This window comes from Globicephala melas, chromosome 5, assembly GCF_963455315.2.
Source record: "Globicephala melas chromosome 5, mGloMel1.2, whole genome shotgun sequence".
Classification (NCBI taxonomy): domain Eukaryota; kingdom Metazoa; phylum Chordata; class Mammalia; order Artiodactyla; family Delphinidae; genus Globicephala; species Globicephala melas.
In genome coordinates, this window is record NC_083318.1 from 102,404,864 (window position 1) to 102,427,561 (window position 22,698).

A 22,698-nucleotide genomic window follows, 5' to 3' on the forward strand; every position below is an offset into this window, starting at 1 on the left:
TACTAAGGGTTGATAGTAGACAAATGTGGAATTGGACACTTGTATTTTTTATATTATTGATGGTAGGTTGATATTTACCTTGAAACCTTTTAGAGGAGATTTTTCAAATTTAATGGAAAGAATTAATATGAGAGGGAAAAAAAGAAGGGCTGCAAAGAAAAAATTTGTTGTTGTGCAATGAATTCTAGATTTGTGTGTGTGCAAGTGGATGTATGTTGGATTGTTTTAAGAGCTTATTCAATTTTATAAGTTAATATATTTGATTAAAGAATAAATAGGTAATGATGAGATAACAAGTTTTGTAGATGTGAACAATTTAAACACCAGGAAACCAAAAAATATTATTTAGAGTGGTCTAGGTAAGCATACTTATTTTCTAAATTATGATACAGCATTTATTATTCATTTAAAGTGAGATTTACTTGGCTCTTTATCCTAGGTCAAGTACTGTGAAAGAAAAGAGATGAAAGTTCCTGCCCTAAGGGCATAACAAACTTGAAGCATCAGGCATGATCCAGTCTCATCACACACATGCACACACACGATGGGAGACTGTTTCCTGCAGTGAGCGGTGATTGCCATAGGAATGCCCTATGGAGAGAAGGAAGTTTCAAGACGTTTTGTAGAGATGAGGGCCTGTTCATCAGAAGGATGTTTCAGGATAAGAAAGGAAAAAGTGGACATTGAATGAGATAGATGGCAGTCAAGTGACCTACCTGAAGATTAAAAGTAGGTTGAAGAGGTGACGATAAAAGCAAGGATGGAGCTAGATTAGAATGCATGCCAATGGAAGCAGCAAAACTCCTGAGAGGATGGTTGAATGGTCAAAATAAGAAATATTTAGCTCTGCTTCTTCCCTGTAAGTGGAAGGGCAGGACTAAATTCAAAGAAACCAGAAGTCCAAGGTTTAACCCTGTACCTTCAAGGAAGAAACGTAACAGCCAAGGGCTGACAGTCGAAACTTCATGGAATTTATAACTAGGATTGTGTACACATAAATTAATTGAAAAATTAGTAGTGAAAATAAAGACTAGATAGAAAGACAGCTTGTTTTCTGGAATCTTGCTGAAAAAATAGAAGCTTTGTGCATGAATATACCAGAACAGGAGTAATCTATGTTTTATTAATTAATCTGTATCCTTATATCCTCATGAAAGATACAAGGGTAAGAGTGTAGTTTTCACTTTCTGAAAAAGTGCTTAGGAATAAACATTGGCAAGAACCTGCAGGAAGCCTTTAGGACAGGAAAATGTCTTTTGTTCTTAAACACTTGTCCCTGGCTCTCCCAAAAACCACCTTCTTACTGTGGTGTTTTAGCCTCTCACCTGTAGATTAATATTTCCTCTATGATAAATTAATTTGCTTGCTATGGACAGTGTGTATGACCTTATATTCCTTCACAATAACCTTGAAATTTTCTTCATCATGCAGTTGACTGGAACACACCACTCACTCCTGAAGTTTGAAAGAGACTCACTGGAGGGACTTTTTTCTTTTCCTTGCTTTTTTTTTCTTAAGCTTTTTCAGCTGCACTAATTCTTAACCAGCCAAAGAAACTCTCAAGGGGATACTTTGGGGGAAAGGGGAGCAGAGACATCTTGAGAAATTTTTACATATGTAAAACAAATGTCTTCCACTGAGGTTTTTAAAATAGTCCCTTTAAACTGTAACATGTGTCAGGCTAAGTTTGCTCAAATAATCACAGGCCTGCACAAACAGGTCCCAATCAGTACACACCAGACACAGAGGCCCATTTTCATGAGAGTTATGTTTTTGTTGGTGGTTTTAGTTTGTCTTCAGAAATTGCCTCTTGCGTTGGTGGTGTAGTGGTGAGCATAGCTGCCGTCCCCAAATTACTTCTTAACCCATTATCTCTAGAACTTTCCCATTCTTTAAGTCTACTTAGGAAAAAAGGTATATTATCTCACAGCTGAGTGGGAAGACGCAAGGAACTCTGTCCAAGTTTTCTCCAGGAATATTGTTGTCAGGTTTGTGGTTTGCTTCTAGAAATTTGGTATGTGAGTTAATTTACATTTTTCACCCTACCTCCAGCTTTTTTTTTTTAAGGGACAGGAGTAATTTAAGAGGGAATTGAATATATCAGAGCACCTTATTTTTGTTGTTGTTGTCTGTTTGCTAAATAGGAAAGTCCATCAGCTTGGTAATGGAGGAGAGCAATGACTCCATGGAGAACCCCCAACAAGGCCAAGGGCGGAACAATGCCATGAAGTGTGGGTGGCTGAGGAAGCAGGGAGGCTTTGTCAAGACTTGGCATACCCGTTGGTTTGTGCTCAAAGGAGATCAACTCTATTATTTCAAAGACGAAGATGAAACCAAGCCCTTGGTAAGTAGGAGAAAATTAAAGCATTGTGGTGCTTAGTAGTCTAAGAAGTAGAGGGTTTGCTAGAAACTGATGGAGACTGAGGTCAACCCAATCTCCCTGGTCTCCTTCATTTCGTTGGCATCTTTCACACTCTTTCTCATTGTTTACTTTGGTTCAAGATGATGAATTTGATAATTGAGGCCAAGAGACAAATTACACTTGTCGAATATTAATTTTAACTTTTACGAAGCTGTAACAGAGTGTCTGAGTCCCTCAGGCAAACTTACTTCACGAGGAAATGGTAATGGACATCTGCTAGAAGATATATTCTATAGCCAAAACATCTTTCTTTTTCTCAGAAGTAAGTTGAAAGATTTGAAGGAGAACTGTAAATGCAATTTTAAGTAATTTCTGAGACACCTTCAGTATCAACTCTCTGGGGGCTTCCCTCCACTCTAACTCACATAAAATATGGATGTAGTGCTAAACCAGACAATGTTGATACATCCAACCAGCATACACAGTATAGTCCCCTGGGAATAGTTTCTATGTTTCTTTGTGGTTTCTTACTGGTCTTTTATTTACTGTTTCTTACTGGTCTTTTAAATAAAGGAAACAATTATTTTCTCAGCCACAAATCTCTGGGTTGCAATTAGAGAAAGGAAAAATCTCCATCATTCCCTGTAGGTACAACAAGCTTTCTTAGCTGTGATCATTGCTTATCAATTAATGAAAGGAGATGGGAACTGAGGTATCACTTCTGTGTTCTTCCTTCATCTACATCTATAAAATATATAAATAAGAGAAAAAATGTTTTAGATCAGTTTACATAAACATCCCTAACAGTATGTTCTTAAGGCTATTTGCCTTGTATTAAAATGTAAGAATTTAATTAGGAATTTGGATCAAGGCTCTGCTTTAGTATTTTAAATTCCTCAGACATTATAATTTAACAAAGTTCTCATAGTATAATTGAATTACATAAAGATAGCAATGAATTTACAAACTCTACTCATTTTTTGAAATTGCTATTTTTTTAGCATATTTTTACCAGGGCCAAGTATTAGACTAAGAATTTACATATATATATATATATATATATATATATGTTATGAAATGCTTACAATAATCCTGTGAGGTAGGATTATCCTCACTTAAGTATGACGAAATCAATGTTTAGGTGTAATGCATATTACCCAAAGTTAGACAGTGGTGCCATATTTTGCCTCTAGTTAGGTCCAAGTTCATATAGCCTCAGCCAAAGATCTCATAAATCAATAAAAGTATCCCATATTGATATCATGAGAATTACAGTGCTATTACTGCTATTGTTTTCATTGCAGCAAATCAGTGAAGAATATGGAGGTTATCATTATAGATGAAGAAATTGTGTCTTAGTGACATGAAGCAACATGACCCCCATCATATAGAGATCAGAGGCAAAGGAGTAAAGTCTTTTGTTTCTTAACTCTTACTCTAGGGTTCTTTTCTTGTACCTTGTTTTAAACTATGTAGTACTCACAGTAGGTATTATCCTGAACATAAAATCATTTTTACCAAACTGAGGTTAATGTGAAAAAATGTAGAACGTGGGGGATCCAGTATGGAAACTGTGATATGGAGGACCGTGTTCAATAAAACAGAAGTATGAGTAATTTTCAATATTTTATCCTATGAACTCTTGTTCTGGCGTGGTTTGGGTGGACTGGGTTGTTAAACAGAATGGGTACAAATCAAATGATCAATTAGGTCTCATCTAGAACCTAAACAAGGGATTAGGGGAGAAAACAGAGGTTTCAGGGGCTGAGTGGCTAGAGAATTGAAAGGAAACTGAACAAACATTTTGACTCTTTGGTGAGCTCAGTGTACCTTCTAGTAATGAAGATAGGATACAATGGGTCAAGCTTGAGCTCAAAATTTCTAAAATTTGAGAAATTGCAGATGTCAGAGAATATGCACATGACTGCTCTAAACTGTTAAAAGAGGATATTATCAAATTGCCTTGGCTACTGTCCTCTGTGGAATTTCTTAGAAGGTCTACAGTCACAAATAGTATTCAGTGCAATGTAGTTATTTTGACAAAAAGTTGGAAATATAAATAAGAAGATGCAAAAACTTCTGATTAATTCAAATGAAACTCTGCCTCAAAGTGAAAATTACTTTCATTCATAATATTTCTAAGATAAATAATATTTTGATATTAGTATTAGTTACTAGTATTTGTAGACTTATAATGACTGAAATTAACAAAATAGTTATATTGACAAGAAAATACTAATTCTTATACAAACCAAACATAGACTACAATCATTCCCCCCCTCCAAAAAAGGTTTCTTAATTTTTCTTCTACTTATTACTTGTTAAAGATTTGCTGTTAATAAAGCAGTAATAGTTTGGGGTGAATAACTTTGAATTATTATTCTTTTTTTGGATCATCTTTTATGACAGTACAAGCACCAGGAATTTTGACATAGTACTTTTAAATTTTAATCTTTTACACTGATGTTTAGACATGTGAGCACGGAATCAGATGAAGATCTAGCAATTCCTATATCAGAGGACATTTTGGAATTTGAAAGGACCATGTATTTGACCATGAATGGATTAATTTCTTACTTTAAAGTGAGTTCTTTAAGTAAGCATAGATGCCTGACACATTGTAAGTGCTGCAGCACATTTTTGGACGAGTTGGTGAGTGATTCAGTAAAATACATCTCTAGCCAAGCAGGTTTGGGCCAGGACCATGTGCTGTCACTAGTACTGACTATCCTCAGCTTCATGTATCAAAATCATAACGTGTATTTAAAATAATGAAGTTTAAATTACATTAAATAAATCCTGTAGTGATATAGAATAATCCTAAGAATTCGATGAAGAACAATTGAACATCCTGAAAAATGTTAAAACGGGAAAAAATTTAGTTGTTATAAAACCCCTCATTTTATAGATAAAGGGTACGTGTGTGTGTGTGTGTGTGTGTGTGTGTGTGTGTATCAACCAAGGGATACTGTTAATGAGTAGCAGATGATGAACTGAAAAATCAGATTTCCTTGCTCCTGATCCAGTGTTCCTTCAGTTTAGGCTTTTGCCTGCTCACAAATCCTCATCTATTTTTTAGATTTGCTTCCAGTCAGAAGTACTGTTTTCAGTATTAGCACTTTCAAGCATAAGAATGCCCTTGACCTTCATATATTTGGATGAGGGCTATTTCAATAATACTGGAGGAAACATCACTAATGAAATGAAAAAAAAAAAACTTCACTCTTCTAAGCATTCCTAACCAGCTGAAAATGTTCAATAAACTTAATCTGGATTGGTTTTCCTCTCTCTTGATAGTATTTCTAAAATGAAAGGATTAAAACCCTTGAAATGGGTGTCCCTCCTGTCCTAGAAAGAGGCTCTCAATTTATTTTAGTGAAACTTTCTCTGAGTTTCTCCACTCAATAAAGAGAATAAACTCCATCATTATCCTTGTTATTAAAAACTGCACATCTGTTGGGAGAAACATGTAAACAAAATTATAATTGTGACAGGCTACTATGTTAACACGGAGTGCTCAGAAAACACAGATACAATTAGTGCCAGGGAGTGAGTGGTGACTGGCTAGAGGAGTTGGGGGGAGGCTGTGCAAAGCAAGAGGTGACCCTTACCTGGGGTGCTGAAGGTTGGTGGGAATTTTCCAGTTACATAAATTGGGGAAAGGAATTCAGAGCAGAGGAAAGATATGGAGTTGTAGAATAGATATCTATAAATAGCTCCATATTGTGAGGGCAGCAAAATGACAAGAAATGGGCTTAGAGAGATTGGTGGGGCCACAGCAAAAATGAATGTGTATGTCACACAAAGAGGCTGGATTCTCAGGTAGGTAATGGGAAGCTCTTTCCAAAACACCTGAGCTACTCAAGATGCAAAACCACACTACCCTGTTAGAAAGGAATAATGGTGGCTGTTTCCTGATGTCTCCTCTGGCTGCCGTGATAGAATACCACAGACAGGGATGCTTAAACAACAGAAATTAATTTTCTCAGAGTTCTAGAGGCTGGAAATCCAAGATCAAGATGCTTCCAGAGTTGGTTTCAGGTGAAGCTTCTCTTCCTGGCTCGTAGACAACTGCCTTCCCTCTGTGTCCTCACATGGCCTTTGCTTTGTACACAGGAGAGTGAGAGAGCCCTGGTGTCTCTTCTTAAAAGGACATGAGTCCTATCAAATAGCCCCATCATTATGGCATCATTTAACGTTAAAGGCCCCAAATACAGTCACAGTGGGGGTTAGGTCTTTAATGTGAATTGGGGGGGGTGCGGCCCAATTCAATCCATAATACCTAATATGTTGAAAACCTATGTTAATAAATATAATTTTCTCAGTTAAGTTTTTCTTCCATCTGTACTGTCTATCTTCATGTCTACTAGAACCTAATATATGTGATTTAGTGCATTTTAAACTTAACTATTTGAACCTAATATTGATGTTTCATATTCTTATTCAAATTGCAAATTCAAATTCTCCTTTCTCTGGGGACAGTACCTGGTTTGTAAACAAGACTTTCCAGCCTGTAGCCAGGGTTCTCTTGGCAATATATTGGAGGTCTATCTCAAAATATAACTGCTTTATATTTAATATACATCAAACTAAAATCTTTAGTATCCTATACTTTTAAAAATGAAACTTTAGTTCATCTAGGCTGAAACCCTCTCCAGAAACCATTTTCTACAGTGTTTGCAATTACATGGATACAGATTTTATTTAGAACAGATTTAAAAATAAAGTTGATTTTTGTTGTTTCTGAAAAAACAAACACGGAAAAGTGATGTATGTAGCCAACTTTGAACATACACTAATGCATCCTTTATTTCTGTTACTCATAGAACACTACTGTAAACATCCTATAGTATTGTATTTTTTCACTTTTTGTTTAATATTTTTTCTATTTTAATCTTTAAAATAAAGCTCTATTTACATACAGAAAAAAGTTTAAAATTATACTGTATAGAAGAATTTATTTTTAAAAAAGTCTTCCATTTACCTGCATACTCCTAGGACTTTTGGGTAGCTATGAAAAATGTTTTAAAACAGATTTAAACTAAGTTTGTGACAATTTTGTTTGCCTATTTTTCATTAATAATCATGACAAATGACTGTGGCTTTAGTTACAGATATTATAACATGGGGTAAGCAGCTGAGTTATAAAGTATGATTATTATAGCTACCCTAAAAGTAAGACTGTTATATAGATTTTGTTAAATGAATTTAGTGATAAATTCCTAGTACTTTTTTGGAACCATTTGTTTTACTTCTATCCTGAAGTATATTATTACTTAAATAATAACCAAGTCTCAAGTATGGGCATACTAGTGAATGTCTCTGACATACCCTGGGTACTAGAACTTGACACTGGAAAGCATTCATTTTTAGAAGCCAGTCTGGCACTTCTGATAAAATGACTAAAATCCAAACAGGCACTAACCCAATTAATCTAGTCTAGACTTTCTACAACAGATATTGATCCACTTGTGTGGGGAGGGTTTTTCTGGACATGATGAGGATGACACTGTATTAGATCACAATGGATTTTATTAACTTAGAGAACAAAGTGATTTTCAGTGAATTATAACCTGAGGTCTGACCTCTAAATGTGCAAAAATTGATTACCGATTTAAGAGTAAGCTCTAATTTTATATATTTAATGAAACTTGTGAGTTAACGAAATCTAGAGATCTCTAAGGCAATTGCTGTACTCTGTTAAAGTATATGAGCCAGGGGACTTCCCTGATGGTCCAGTGGGTAAGACCCTACGCTCCCAATGCAGGTGGCCCGGGTTCGATCCCTGTTTGGGGAACTAGATCCCACATGCATGCCGCAGCTAAGAGTTCACATGCCGCAACTGAGAAGTGCACATGCCGCAACTAAGAAGTATGCATGCTGCAACTAAAAAGGATCCCTTGTCGCAACTAAGGATCCCTCATGCTGCAATGAAGATCCTGCGTGCCACAACTAAGACCCAGTGCAGCAAAAATAAATAAATAAATATTTATTTTAAAATATAAAGTATATGAGCCAGAAGCAGCCAAAACCCCGATTGCGTGTTTAAAATAATACTGGAGGGACTTCCCTGGTGGTCCAGTGGTTAAGATTCTGTGCTTCCAATGCAGCGGGCAAGGATTTGATCCTTGGTCAGGGATCCCGCATGCTGCATGGCACAGCCAAAAAATAATAATAATACTAAAAACCTTGAAACTTGAATTTCAGCTTCAAATCTATAACTGACTTTCTATGTAGCATCTAAGTCTTTTGCCATTTAAAAAGACACATAAGAAGGTATTGTGTGTCATCATAAATTTTTAGGAACTCTTAGCTCTTTCCTAGAAATTATATCAAAAGATAGTGTTATTAATATAAAATATTTAATTCTGCTATTTGTTGAATAATTTTTTATTGCTTATGGAAGTCACCTAGGCATGGCATTTATTTATTTCAGTGTGGTTAAAACAGGCTTTTGAGTTACATTGTTTGGTTTGAATCTTGATTCATCTACCAAATAACTATGATATACTAGGTAGTGATTAAGCTGGTTTAAGCTTCAATTTACTAATCTGTGCAATGGGATAATAGTAGCACCTACCTCATAACATTAAGAGGTTTAAATGAGATAATTTATGGAACGAATCTTAGAAAGCAGTAGCATATAGTAAGCATAAAATAAATGTTAGCTATTTTTATAATATTAGTTTGACAAAAAGAGTTTATTTCTTGAGATGTTCACCCTAATCATTCATTCATTTCATTATTTTCAACATATATTTATAGATTTCGAGTGTACCTGTAGTTATTATGCTAGATTCTAAGAAACAAAAAGATGCTATAACTGATGGTATAAAAAGATAGACACCCCACGCAAAAAACAAAAAAAGATTTAAAAGGAAGAAGCTGATTTCTTTCTCAGGTGAAGGTCCAAAGTGATTCTAGGTAAGTGAGGAGGTCTGCTTCAAAAAACTGTTTAGAAACTTAAGCTGCCAGTGATTTTGCCATTTTAACTTTTGGCTTCAAAATTCATCATGGGGTCATTTCCTTCCCAGTCACCTAGAAGGCAGTATAAAATAGTGTACTGCATAGAAGGATTAGGTGGACTGATAGTGGCTCTTATCACTTCTATTCGCATTCTGTTAGATAGAACTGAGTCACATGATCATTCCTAACTGCACAGGAGGCTGGGCATGCAGCCTAGCTTTATCCTGGGAGCAGAGGAGAATGTGGGTATGAAAAAAGAGTTAGCAGTCTCTGCCACAGAGACAAATAATGCTAAATATCCATGAAGGTGGTGCTCAATTCCAGTGGCTGTTATAGACAATTGCAGTTACCGTACAGTGTAATGAGTATTAAAATAAGGAAAGTATAGAGAACCATTAGGAAGCCACGGGAGGGGCACCTATAACCACTTCAAGGTTCAGGGAGAGTTTTTCAAAAGAATATATATTTAACCTGAGAATTGAAGGAGAGCATAACTTTATTACAAGCAGTTGGGTTGATATATGTGGCAGAATTAAAGGTGTAGGTCATGGTCCTTCAGTAGATTGTTGGAGAATTGATAATGGCTGAGTATTTCAGCACCTAAGAAAGAAGACAAGCAGTGATTCTTCCCTTGCTTTTATGTGCCTATTTTTCTTGGTTTACTGGATTTAGAGCTAAACAGTGAAAACAGGGCTTATTCTATGTATAGCTCACTGTGGACGAATCCAAAATGCTCACCTATCCAAAAAGCCCTCCTCTGACAGTCCCACAACTCTGTCTGGTGTTCCTATTGTTCATTATTTTGTACTGTGCAATAATTTCTGGAAAAAATTTTGAAAGGCAACTATGCCACAAACACTTGGTCTTCTATCATCCGTTATTACCGTACCACGAATCATGGTAATCAGTCACTTTTGACTGTAGGAGGAAGAGCTGAGAAAATCTGCTGCTGCTGGAGAGGGTACTTAGTATGGAAGAGCAGCAAAGCATGTCTTGGACGAAGGGAAATTGATGGATGGGCATGGTGGCCAGAGGGATCAGTGTGAGAGAAGACTTCATCGTCATAATTTCCTCTAGAATTGACTCTGTCCAGCGTGGTCATTTCTCTGGAAAGCAGTTAAGCCCAGTTTCTTTTCTTTTTTTTTTTTTGGCCGCACTGGGTCTTTGTTGCTGCGCGCCAGCTTTCTCTAGCTGCGGTGAGCGGGGGCTACTCTTCCTTGTGGTGCACGGGCATCTCATTGCAGTGGCTTCTCTTTTTGCCGAGCATGGGCTCTAGGTGAGCGGGCTTCAGTAGTTGTGGCACCGGGCTTAGTTGCTCCGTGGCATGTGGGATTTTCCCAGACCAGGGATCAAACCTGTGTCCCCTGCATTAGCAGGTGGATTCTTAATCACTGTCCCAGCCCAGTTGTTCTGTGTACAGGTTCTAGGATCAGACTCCCCGTGTTCAGCCTAGACTTGATCACTAGCGATAGGCTTTGGGTGAGTTACTTGTTGTTTACTTGGGTTACTCACACATATGTAAAATGTGAGTAATAATAATACTTATCTAATAAGTAGTTGTTAGCATACATGAAATGACGTTTCTAGAATACTTTTACAATATGTGACCACATATTAAGCACTCAGTAAATATTGACTATTGTTACCACCACCACCACTACGATCATCATCATCATCATCATCATCATCATTTTTACCATCTTTTACCATCAGGATACCCTGACACAGCAGTTTAGAAATCAGGTTCTATAATATATACTTTATTAATTGTGTAACAAAGGGAATGGTAGATGATCAGCCCATGTAAGTAATGCTAACTTCAGAGAAGAAGATAACTTGTTTTCACTTGTGATCTATGCTGCCAATACACTGAACTCAAATGGAAAGATTCTCCAAAAAACCTTTGCAGAATGTCTTTTCTCTTTGTTTAAGTTACTTTTGGGGCCCCTTCAGAACTTATCAAAATGATTATGAGGACAGCCAAGGAGTCTTGAAGGATTCTTTCTGGACCATCCCAGAGAGAGGCAGACCTAGTATTCTCGTCTCACACACAGCACACTTTTCTCAACAACAATTTGGAGAGAGATCTACTGGAGTTGAATCCCTTGAGTTCCGCTTCTAACATTTACTCATATTGACTGAAGGCTTTTGTATTTGTGATGCAATTCAACAGACAGAACCAGATAATTCATATGCTGTCTCATTAGCATAAGTTTAGGTCTATTTCCATTATCCCAACTAGTGGAGAAGAGAATGTAGGGGAAAAAAGTTAATGGTTGAAAATATAATTTGAATATTTATATTTTTAGTGCTTAGAGTAATATATTTTAAATGACTACATTTTCTTCCCCTGGTGTATGAAGTATTTCATAGCTATTTGCTATTAATTTTCTTTCAGGTTTCTTTTGAGCACTCATTCTTTCTTGCCATTCTTCTTTAGCTTTATCCTGCATAAATCCAGATGCTCTCTGTTTTCTAGTGTTATTACCATATGTTCATTCATTCAGCGACTGTTTATCAATTGTAAACTACATAAATTATAATTTACAAAATGTTTTGATCGCTTTTTGTGTAAAAGGAAGCAACCCTAGATACATGAATTGTTAATCTTACTTTCCGAATTTTGGTTTCTTTCCCTTAGCATATTTTCAGGGTTCATCCATATTGTAGCATGTATTAGTAGTTCATTTCCTTATATGGCCTAATAATATTCACTTGTCTCGATATGCCACATTTTATATATATATCCATTCTCCAGCTGACAAACATTTCGGTTGTTTCCCACTCTGGGACTATTATGAATAATGCTGCTATGAGCATTTGAGTACAAGTTTTTGTATAGACATATGTTTCCATTTCTCTTGGTTATATACATAGAAGTGGAGTTGATGGGATATACAGCAACTGTATGTTTAACCTTTTGAGGAAATATGCCAGCCATTTTTAATTATTAAATTCCAAACTGATTTAACACTCAAGCCTCACACTGGTTTATTTATTCATTTTTTTAAAAATCTTTATTGGGGTATAATTGCTTTACAATGGTGTGCTAGTTTCTGCTTTATAACAAAGTGAATCAGCTATACATATACATATGTTCCCATATCTCTTCCCTCTTGCATCTCCCTCCCTCCCATTCTACCTATCTCACCCCTCCAGGCGGTCAAAAAGCACTGAGCTGATCTCCCTGTGCTATGCAGCTGCTTCCCACTAGCTATCTATTTTATATTTGGTAGTGTATATATGTCCATGACACTCTCTCACTTCATCCCAGTTTACCCTTCCCCCTCCTAATGTCCTCAAGTCCATTCTCTACGTCTGCATCTGTATTCCTCTCCTGTCCCTAGGTTCGTCAGAACCTTTATTTTTTATTTATTTAGATTCCATATATATGTGTTAGCATACGGTATTTGTTTTATTCTTTCTGACTTCACTCTGTATGACAGACTTTAGGTCCATCCACCTCACCACAAACACCTCAATTTCATTTCTTTTTAACGCTGAGTAATATTTCACTGTATATATGTGCCACATCTTCTTTATCCATTCATCTGTTGATGGACACTTAGGTTGCTTCCATGTCCTGGCTACTGTAAATAGAGCTGCAATGAACATTGTGGTACATGACTTTTTTTTTTTCTTTTTTTAACATCTTTATTGGGGTATAATTGCTTTACAATGGTGTGTTAGTTTCTGCTTTATAACAAAGTGAATCAGTTATACATATACATATGTTCCCATATGTCTTCCCTCTTGCGTCTTCCTCCCTCCCAATCCCACCCCTCCAGGCTGTCACAAAACACCGAGCCAATATCCCTGTACCATGCGGCTGCTTCCCACTAGCTATCTACCTTACTACGTTTGTTAGTGTGTATATGTCCATGACTCTCTCTCGCCCTGTCACAGCTCACCCTTCCCCCTCCCCATAACCTCAAGTCCGTTCTCTACTAGGTCTGCGTCTTTATTCCTATCTTACCCCTAGGTTCTTCATGACATTTTTTTCCCTTAAATTCCATATATATGTGTTAGCATACGGTATTTGCCTTTTTCTTTCTGACTTACTTCACTCTGTATGACAGACTCTAGGTCTATCCACCTCATTACAAATAGCTCAATTTCATTTGTTTTTATGGCTGAGTAATATTCCATTGTATATATGTGCCACATCTTCTTTATCCATTCATCCGATGATGGGCACTTAGGTTGTTTCCATCTCCGGGCTATTGTAAAGAGAGCTGCAATGAACATTTTGGTACATGACTCTTTTTGAATTTTGGTTTTCTCAGGGTATATGCCCAGTAGTGGGATTGCTGGGTCATATGGTAGTTCTATTTGTAGTTTTTTAAGGAACCTCCATACAGTTCTCCATAGTGGCTGAACCAATTCACATTCCCACCAGCAGTGCAAGAGTGTTTCCCTTTCTCCACACCCTCTCCAGCATTTATTGTTTCTAGATTTTTTGATGATGGCCATTCTGACTGGGGTGAGATGATATCTCATTGTAGTTTTGATTTGCATTTCTCTAATGATTAATGATGTTGAGCATTCTTTCATGTGTTTGTTGGCAATCTGTATATCTTCTTTGGAGAAATGTCTATTTAGGTCTTCTGCCCATTTTTGGATTGGGTTGTTTGTTTTTTTGTTATTGAGCTGCATGAGCTGCTTGTAAATTTTGAAGATTAATCCTCTGTCAGTTGCTTCATTTGCAAATATTTTCTCCCATTCTGAGGGTTGTCTTTTGGTCTTGTTTATGGTTTCCTTTGCTGTGCAAAAGCTTTGAAGTTTCATTAGGTCCCATTTGTTTATTTTTGGTTTTATTTCCATTACTCTAGGAGGTGGGTCAGAAAGGATCTTGCTGTGATTTATGTCATAGAGTGTTCTTCCTATGTTTTCCTCTAAGAGTTTGATAGTTTCTGGCCTTACATTTAGGTCTTTAATCCATTTTGAGCTTATTTTTGTGTATGGTTTTAGGTAGTGATCTAATCTCATACTTTTACATGTACCTGTCCAGTTTTCCCAGCACCACTTATTGAAGAGGCTGTACTTTCTCCACTGTACATTCCTGCCACCTTTATCAAAGATAAGGTGTCCATATGTGCGTGGGTTTATTTCTAAGCTTTCTATCCTGTTCCATTGATCTATCTTTCTGTTTTTGTGCCAGTACCATACTGTCTTGATTACTGTAGCTTTGTAGTATAGTCTGAAGTCAGGGAGCCTGATTCCTCTTGTTCCTTTTTTCGTTCTCAAGATTGCTTTGGCTATTCCGGGTCTTTTGTGTTTCCATACAAATTGCGAAATTTTTTGTTCTAGTTCTGTGAAAAATGCCAGTGGTAGTTTGATAGGGATTGCATTGAATCTATAGATTGCTTTGGGTAGTAGAGTCATTTTCACAATGTTGATTCTTCCAATCCAAGAACATGGTATATCTCTCCATCTATTTGTATCATCTTTAATTTCTTTCATCAGTGTCTTATAATTTTCTGCATACAGGTCTTTTGACTCCTTAGGTAGATTTACTCCTAGATATTTTATTCTTTTTGTTGCAGTGGTAAATGGGAGGGTTTTCTTGATTTCACTTTCAGGTTTTTCATCATTGGTATATAGGAATGCCAGAGATTTCTGTGCATTACATGACTCTTTTTGAGTTATGGTTTTCTCAGGTTATATGCCCACTAGTGGGATTGCTGGGTCATATGGTAGTTCTATTTTCATTTTTGTAAGGAACCTCCATACTGTTCTCCATAGTGCTGTATCACTTTACATTCCCACCGACAGTGCAAGAGGGTTCTCTTTTCTCCACACCCTCTGAAGCATTTATTGTTTGAGGATTTTTTGATGATGGCCATTCTGACTGGTGTGAGGTGATACCTCATTTTAGTTTTGATTTGCATTTCCCTAATGATTAGTGATGTTGAGCATTCTTTCATGTGTTTGTTGGCAGTCTGTATATCTTCTTTGGAGAAATGTCTGTTTAGGTCTTCTGCCCATTTTTGGATTGGGTTGTTTGTATTTTGATATTGAGCTGCATGAGCTGCTTGTATATTTTGGAGATTAATCCTTTGTCAGTTGCTTCATTTGCAAATATTTTCTCCCTTTCTTAGGGTTGTCTTTTCATCTTGTTTATGATTTCCTTTGCTGTGCAAAATCTTTTAAGTTTCATTAAGTCCCATTTGTTTATTTTTGGTTTTATTTCCATTTCTCTAGGAGGTGGGTGAAAAAGGATCTTGCTGTGATTTATGTCATAGAGTGTTCTGCCTATGTTTTCCTCTAAGAGCTTGATAGTGTCTGGCCTTACATTTAGGTCTTTAATCCATTTTGAGTTTATTTTTCTGTATGATGTTATGGAGTGTTCTAATTTCATTCTTTTCCATGTACCTGTCCAGGTTTCCCAGCACCACTTATTGAAGAGGCTAACTTTTCTCCATTCTATGTTCTTGCCTCTCCTATCAAAGATAAGGTGACCATATGTGCGTGGGTTTACCTCTGGGCTTTTTATCCTGTTCCATTGACCTATATTTCTGTTTTTGTGCCAGTACCATACTGTCTTGATTACTGCAGCTTTGTTAATATAGTCTGAAGTCAGGGAGCCTGATTCCTCCAGCACAGTTTTTCTTTCTCAAGAGTGCTTTGGCTATTCAGGGTCTTGTGTTACCATACAAACCATGAAATTTTTTGTTCTAGTTCTGTGAAAAATGCCATTCGTAGTTTGATAGGGATTGCACTGAATTTATAGATTGCTTTGGGTAGTATAGTCATTTTCACAATGTTGATTCTTCCAATCCAAGAACATGGTATATCTCTCCATCTGTTTGTATCATTTTTAATTTCTTTCATCAGTGTCTTATAGTTTTCTGCATACAGGTCTTTTTTCTCCTTAGGTAGATTTATTCCTAGATATTTTATTCTTTTTGTTGCAATGGTAAATGGGAGTGTTTTCTTGATTTCACTTTCAGATTTTTAATCATTAGTGTATAGGAATGCAAGAGATTTCTGTGCATTAATTTTGTATCCTGCTACTTTACCAAATTCATTGATTAGCTCTAGTAGTTTTCTGCTGGCATCTTTAGGATTCTCTATGTATAGTATCATCTGCAAACAGTGACAGCTTTACTTCTTCTTTTCTGATTTGGTTTCCTTTTATTTCTTTTTCTTCTCTGATTGCTGTGGCTCACACTTCCAAAACTATGTTGAATAATAGTGGTGAGAGTGAACATCCTTGTCTTGTTCCTGATCTTAGAGGAAATGATTTCAGTTTTTCACCATTGAGAATGATGTTGGCTGTGGGTTTGTCATATATGGCCTTTATTATGTTGAGGTAAGTTCCCTCTATGCTTACTTTCCAGAGGGTTTTTATCATAAATGGGTGTTGAATTTTGTCAAAAGATTTTTCTGTATATATTGAGATGATCATATGGTTTTTCTCCTTCAATTTGTTAATATGGTGTATTGTGTTGATTGATTTCTGTATATTGAAGAATCCTTGCATTCCTGGGATAAACCCTTGATCATGGTGAATGATCCTTTTAATGTGGTGTTGGATTCTGTTTGCTAGTAGTTTGTTTCAGATTTTTGCATCTTTCTTTGTGACATCTTTGTCTATCTTTGGTATCAGGGTGATGGTGGCCTCGTAGAATGAGTTTGTGAGTGTTCCTCTCTCTGTTATATTTTGGAAAACTTTGAAAAGGATAGGTGTTAGCTCTTCTCTAAATGTTTGATAGAATTCGCCTGTGAAGCCATCAGGTCCTGGGCTTTTGTTTGTTGGAAGGTTTTTAATCACAGTTTCAATTTCAGTGGTGGTAATTGGTCTGTTCAGGTTTTCTATTCCTTCCTGGTTCAGTGTTGGAAGGTTGTGCTTTTCTAAGAATTTTTCCATTTCTTCCAGGTTGTCCATTTTATTGGCATATAGTTGCTTGTAGTAATCTCTCATGACTTTTTGTATTTCTGCAGTGTCAGTTGTTACTTCATTTCTAATTCTATTGATTTGAGTCTTCTCCCTTTTTTTCTTGATGAGTCTGGCTAATCAATTTTGTTTAGCTTCTGAAAGAACCAGCTTTTAGTTTTATTGATCTTTGCTATCGTTTCCTTCATTTCTTTTTCATTTATTTCTGACCTGATCTTTATGATTTCTTTCCTTCTGCTAACGTTGGTGGTTTTTTGTTCTTCTTTCTCTAATTGCTTTAAGTGTAAGGTTAGGCTGTTTATTTGAGATGTATCTTGTTTCTTGAGGTAGGATTGTATTGCTATAAACTTCCCTCTTAGAAATGCTTTTGCAGCATCCCATAGGTATTGGGTCATCATGTTTTCATTGTCATTTGTTTCTAGGCATTTTTTGATTTCCTCTTTGATTTCTTCAGTAATCTCTTGGTTATTTAGTAGTATATTGTTTAGCCTCCATGTGTTTGTATTTTTTACAGATTTTTTCCTGTAATTGATATCTAGTCTCATAGTGTTGTGGTCGGAAAAGATACTTGATACAATTTCAATTTCCTTAAATTTACCAAAGCTTGATCTGTGACCTAAGATATGATCTATCCTGGAGAATGTTCCATTAGCACTTGAGAAAAATGTGTATTCTGTTGTTTTTGGATGGAGTGTCCTATAAATATCAATTAAGTCCATCTTGTTTAATGTATCATTTAAAGCTTGTGTTTCCTTATTTATTTTCATTTTGGATGATCTGTCCATTGGTGAAAGTGGGGTGTTAAAGTCCCCTACTATGTATGTGTTACTGTCGATTTCCCCTTTTATGGCTTTTAGCATTTGCCTTATGTATTGAGGTGCTCCTATGTTGGATGCATAGATATTTACAATTGTTTTATCTTCTGCTTGCATTGATCTCTTGATCATTATGTAGTGTCCTTCTTTGTCTCTTGTAGTAGTCTTTATTTTAAAGTCTATTTTGTCTGATATGAGAATTGCTATGCTAGGTTTCTTTTGATTTCCATTTGCATGGAATATCTTTTTCCATCCCCTCACTGTCAGGCTGTATGTGTCCCTAGGTCTGAAGCTGGTCTTTTGTAGACAGCAAATATACAAGTCTTGTTTTTGTATCCATTCAGCTACTCTATGTCTTTTGGTGGGAGCATTTAATCCATTTACATTTAAGGTAGTTATCAATATGTATGTCCCTCTAACCATTTTCTTAATTGTTTTGTGCTTGTTATTGCAGGTCTTTTCCTTCTCTTGTGTTTCCTCCCTAGAGAATTCCTTTAGCATGTGTTGTAAAGCTGGTTTGGTGGTGCTGAATTCTCTTAGCTTTTGCTTATCTGTAAAGATTTTAATTTCTCTGTCGAATCTGAATTAGATCCTTGCTGGGTAGAGTAATCTTGCTTGTAGTTTTTTCGCTTTAATTACTTTAAATATGTCTTGCCACTCCCTTCTGTCTTACAGAGTTTCTGCTGAAAGATCAGCTGTTAACCTTATGGGGGTTCCCTTGTATATTATTTGTTGCTTTTCCCTTGCTGCTTTTAATATTTTTTCTTTGTATTTAATTTTTTATAGTATGATTAATATGTGTCTTTGCATGTTTCTCCTTGAATTTATCCTGTATGGGACTGTCTGCACTTCCTGGACCTGATTGACTATTTCCTTTCCCATATTAAAGAATTTTTCAGCTATAATCTCTTCAAATATTTTCTCAGTCCCTTTCTTTTTCTCTTCTTCTTCTGGGAGCCCTATAATTCGAATGTTGGTGTGTTTAATGATGTTTCAGGAGGCTCTGAGACTGTCCTCAATTCTTTTTATTCTTTTTTTCTTTATTCTGCTCTGCAGTAGTTACTTCCACTATTTTATCTTCCAGGTCACTTATCTGTTCTTCTGCCTCAGTTATTCTGCTATTGATTCCTTCTAGAGAATTTTTAATTTTATTTTTTGTGTTGTTCATCATTTTTTGTTTGCTCTTTAGTTCTTCTAGGTCCTTGTTAAATGTTTCTTGCATTTTGTCTATTCTATTTCCAAGATTTTGGATCATCTTTACTATCATTTCTCTGAATTATTTTTCAGGTAGCCTGCCTACTTCCTCTTCATTTGTTTGGTCTGGTGGGTTTTTACCTTGCTCCTTCATCTGCTGTGTTTTCCTCTGTCTTCTCATTTTTCTTAACTTACTGTGTTTGGGGTCTCCTTTTTGCAGGCTGCAAGTTCGTAGTTCCCATTATTTTTGGTGTCTGCCCCTAGTGGGTGAGCTAGCCTTCCTGGCTAGCTGTGGTGCACTACTCCCCTTCCGGCTGTGTTCATGCAGCCATTCTCAGTCTTCTCTCTTCTCCCTGGGATCTGACCTCCAAAGCCTGAGCCTCAGCTCCCAGCCCCCACCTGCCCTGGCAGGTGAGCAGAGAAGCCTCTCAGGCTGGTGAGTGCTGGTCGGCACTGATCCTCTGTGCTGGAATCTCTCCGCTTTGCCCTCTGCACCCCTGTTGCTGCGCTCTCCTCTGTGGCTCCAAAGCTTCCCCCCTGCCACCCCCATCTCTGCCAGTGAAGGGGCTTCCTTGTGTGTGGACACTATTCCACTTTCACATCTCCCTCCCAGAGGTGCAGGTCCCATCCCTATTCTTTTGTCTCTGTTTTTTTCTTTTTTCTTTTGCCCTACACAGGTATGTGGGGCATTTCCTGCCTTTTGGGAAGTCTGAGGTCTTCTGCCAGCATTCAGTAGGTGTTCTGTAGGAGTTGTTCCACATGTAGATGTATTTCTGATGTATTTTTGGAGAGGAAGGTGATCTCCACATCTTACTTCTCTGCCATCTTGAAGGTCTGAAACTCCTCATGCTTGGTTTAAATCTCATTTATGTTGCTCCACACTGTATCCCAGTGCTTGCCAGCTTTGGCGGGGCACACTCAAGGGAGGAAGCTCAGGTGCACTTTTTCTCCTCCCCTTTACCCTCGGCACTGTATGTGTGTGTTTGTGTGTGTCTGTGTGTTTGATTGTCTGTCTGCATGTTTGAGAGTCCCATGGACTGGATACACTTTCCTTCTCTTTGAGGTCGCTGAACTGGCAGTGGGGAAGAGGAGAGCAAGAACAAATACATCTCTGCCTAAGAGCCTATCATTGTAAGGAGACTATAGGGCCATCTTGATTTCTCCTGATTCTTTGGCTAACTTGTGGCTGTTTATGACCATCCTTACTACCCAGAATGTTGGAAATGGGGCTGTATCTCGTCCTCTTTTTTCACCCTTCAGCTCTCAAAATGAGCAGTACACCCACAGCTTCTTGCTCCTAGGAGGTCATTACAAGGCCACCCACCTTCCCTGGTTAAACTTGAGCTCCTGGAAATATATACATGGTCACCATGACAAATGTGGTACTGTAGGCTCCTCCACACTGCCACAGAATTTTCCCTGCCCTGCAGTTCTTTTGTCCATTATTCAGGGATAGGTGAAGAGCAGTCTAAGCATTAAGCTACCAGTCTCTCTAGTTGCCAGCAATTCTCCTGGAGTTTGTTCTCCCTTGACTAGAGAGGGTTTTGGCTTTCCCCCAGACTTCTTTCCTTAGCAAGAAGAAGTAGCTGATGGCATTTGTTGTCTTTCCAAATTTAACATCTTTTTATTTCTGGTTTTAGATTCTAGAAGTCAGTTTGGGACAATAGAATAATTCCTACTCAACACCCTAGTACAAAACTGTCATAATATTACATTTTTCAATTACAACTCATGAATCAAATGTACATACTTTCTTCTCCCAGGTAAGTGGGACTAATATTCTCTCATTAACCACCAATTCTAGAGATTGTCAAAATCCTTCATGTGTCTGATTTCCCATGATTATTACCTTGGAACAATATTCTCTTCCATTTATGAGCTAGATACTCAACATATAGTAAGTACTGCATATATTTTAAATATGCTAAATTATTTTGTTTTCTTTTCTCACTCATTTTTCCTGTTTGTGTCATAGTCATGGAAGAGATTAACAGAATCAATTCAAGGTCTTAGCAGAATCCTCAGTTCATCTTTGCAAACCTGGATTCCTACTTAAATATATTTTTCTAGGTATGGGATCACATATGGTTAAATAATGTGTTATCCCTCGTTAAACTTAAAAAAATTTAGTTTGGATAAGTAGATGCACATCTTCTACTTGGCCTATCTTTTGGCTAATCTTGAGAAATTGTCAGAGGGATGACTAGAATAAAGAACTGAATCTGTAGATGTGAGCTCACTGATCTAGATGTGAGCTCACTGACCTAGATGTGGGTTGAATATGCAATAGTCCTGGCCTTTCTTGCAGTGGGCACTGATTATTTGAATAAACCAACATAACCCTAACTTGACTGTGTTATTTAACATTTAGAACCTTCTGCAGGGAAAGCCGGAAACATCAGCAGTAAAACTCTAATACATTTTCAGACAGCTTTGCAGTGCCAAATTCCTGTGTCTATTTTGAACATTTTTCCTTGTTGTTTTAATTTTTTTTGATGACTAGACTTACTACTTATATTTTTCTCTAGATTTTAAAGAGAAAATTGACATTCTGCCAATTTCTGTTTTTTACAGTACACATGGTGGTGCAGGAGCCAAGTGTTTTCCTGGGTTATGGACTTTATTCTGCCATTAATGAAAAATATCACCTTGTGTTAACCAATTCTCTTAGTACTTCCTCTGTTAAATGAGGAGATGAAATTGATGGTTTCGGAGTTGCTCTTTGATCCCTGGTTTCTAGAAGTTTTGCTTAGCCTCACAAATGCTGCTGCTTTCTAAAAATTAAACTTTCATAATTCGTCCAGTGAACTAATATTTTTGATTATTTCCCAGATCATTACATTTGCCTATAAAATGTGCATGGAATATCTACAGATATTTTGAAAACGGGACACTTTACCTTTTGACCATACTGGGGGAAAATGAGCAGTCATTCCATTTTCAAACTAGACAAAGATTTCATAAGTATTCTAAATGTTCTGTGTTAGTTTGCATTTCGAATATTTAAGCAAAAATCTTTGGTGAAGGCAGTTTTACTCATTATCACAGACAGTGACATAATTGCTCATCTAAAATACTGTTTTCAAAACTTCCTCTTTAAAGTATCATCATTTCACATGCAATTGTGATAAGAAGACAGTGGTTATTTAAGATGTTGTTTCTCCTTTTAACTCTTTAAAAATGCTTAAGAATATTTTAGAGATACAGACAATGACTTTGCTCCCTCTGAAGCCCTTTCCTTCCAAAATTATGAGATGCAAAACTCATGAAATAGAAAACTTGGCTGGATTTTATAAACATGCATAAATCATTCATAAGACTGTTGTTTACTGTTTGAGATTCTATCAGTGAATTCCTTTTCCAAGCAGATACTGCGACATTCTTTGTGTCATTGTTCAAAACATTTACAGTGGGGTCAATTAAATATCAGGTATTCATTTTTAAATCTTGTAACACATCAT

General features: G+C 36.8%; 1 protein-coding gene across 1 annotated transcript in view; it reads left to right on the top strand.

The window, feature by feature from the left end:
- The first annotated feature begins 2,152 nt into the window (after positions 1 to 2,152).
- Positions 2,153 to 22,698, top strand: part of ARHGAP24 (Rho GTPase activating protein 24) — a 422,684-nt gene continuing 402,138 nt past the window's right edge. The window contains exon 1 of the mRNA XM_030846995.3: positions 2,153 to 2,344. Coding sequence (XP_030702855.1) covers positions 2,165 to 2,344 — 180 coding nt within the window. The 5' untranslated portion in view covers positions 2,153 to 2,164. The remainder of the gene's footprint in view (positions 2,345 to 22,698) is intronic.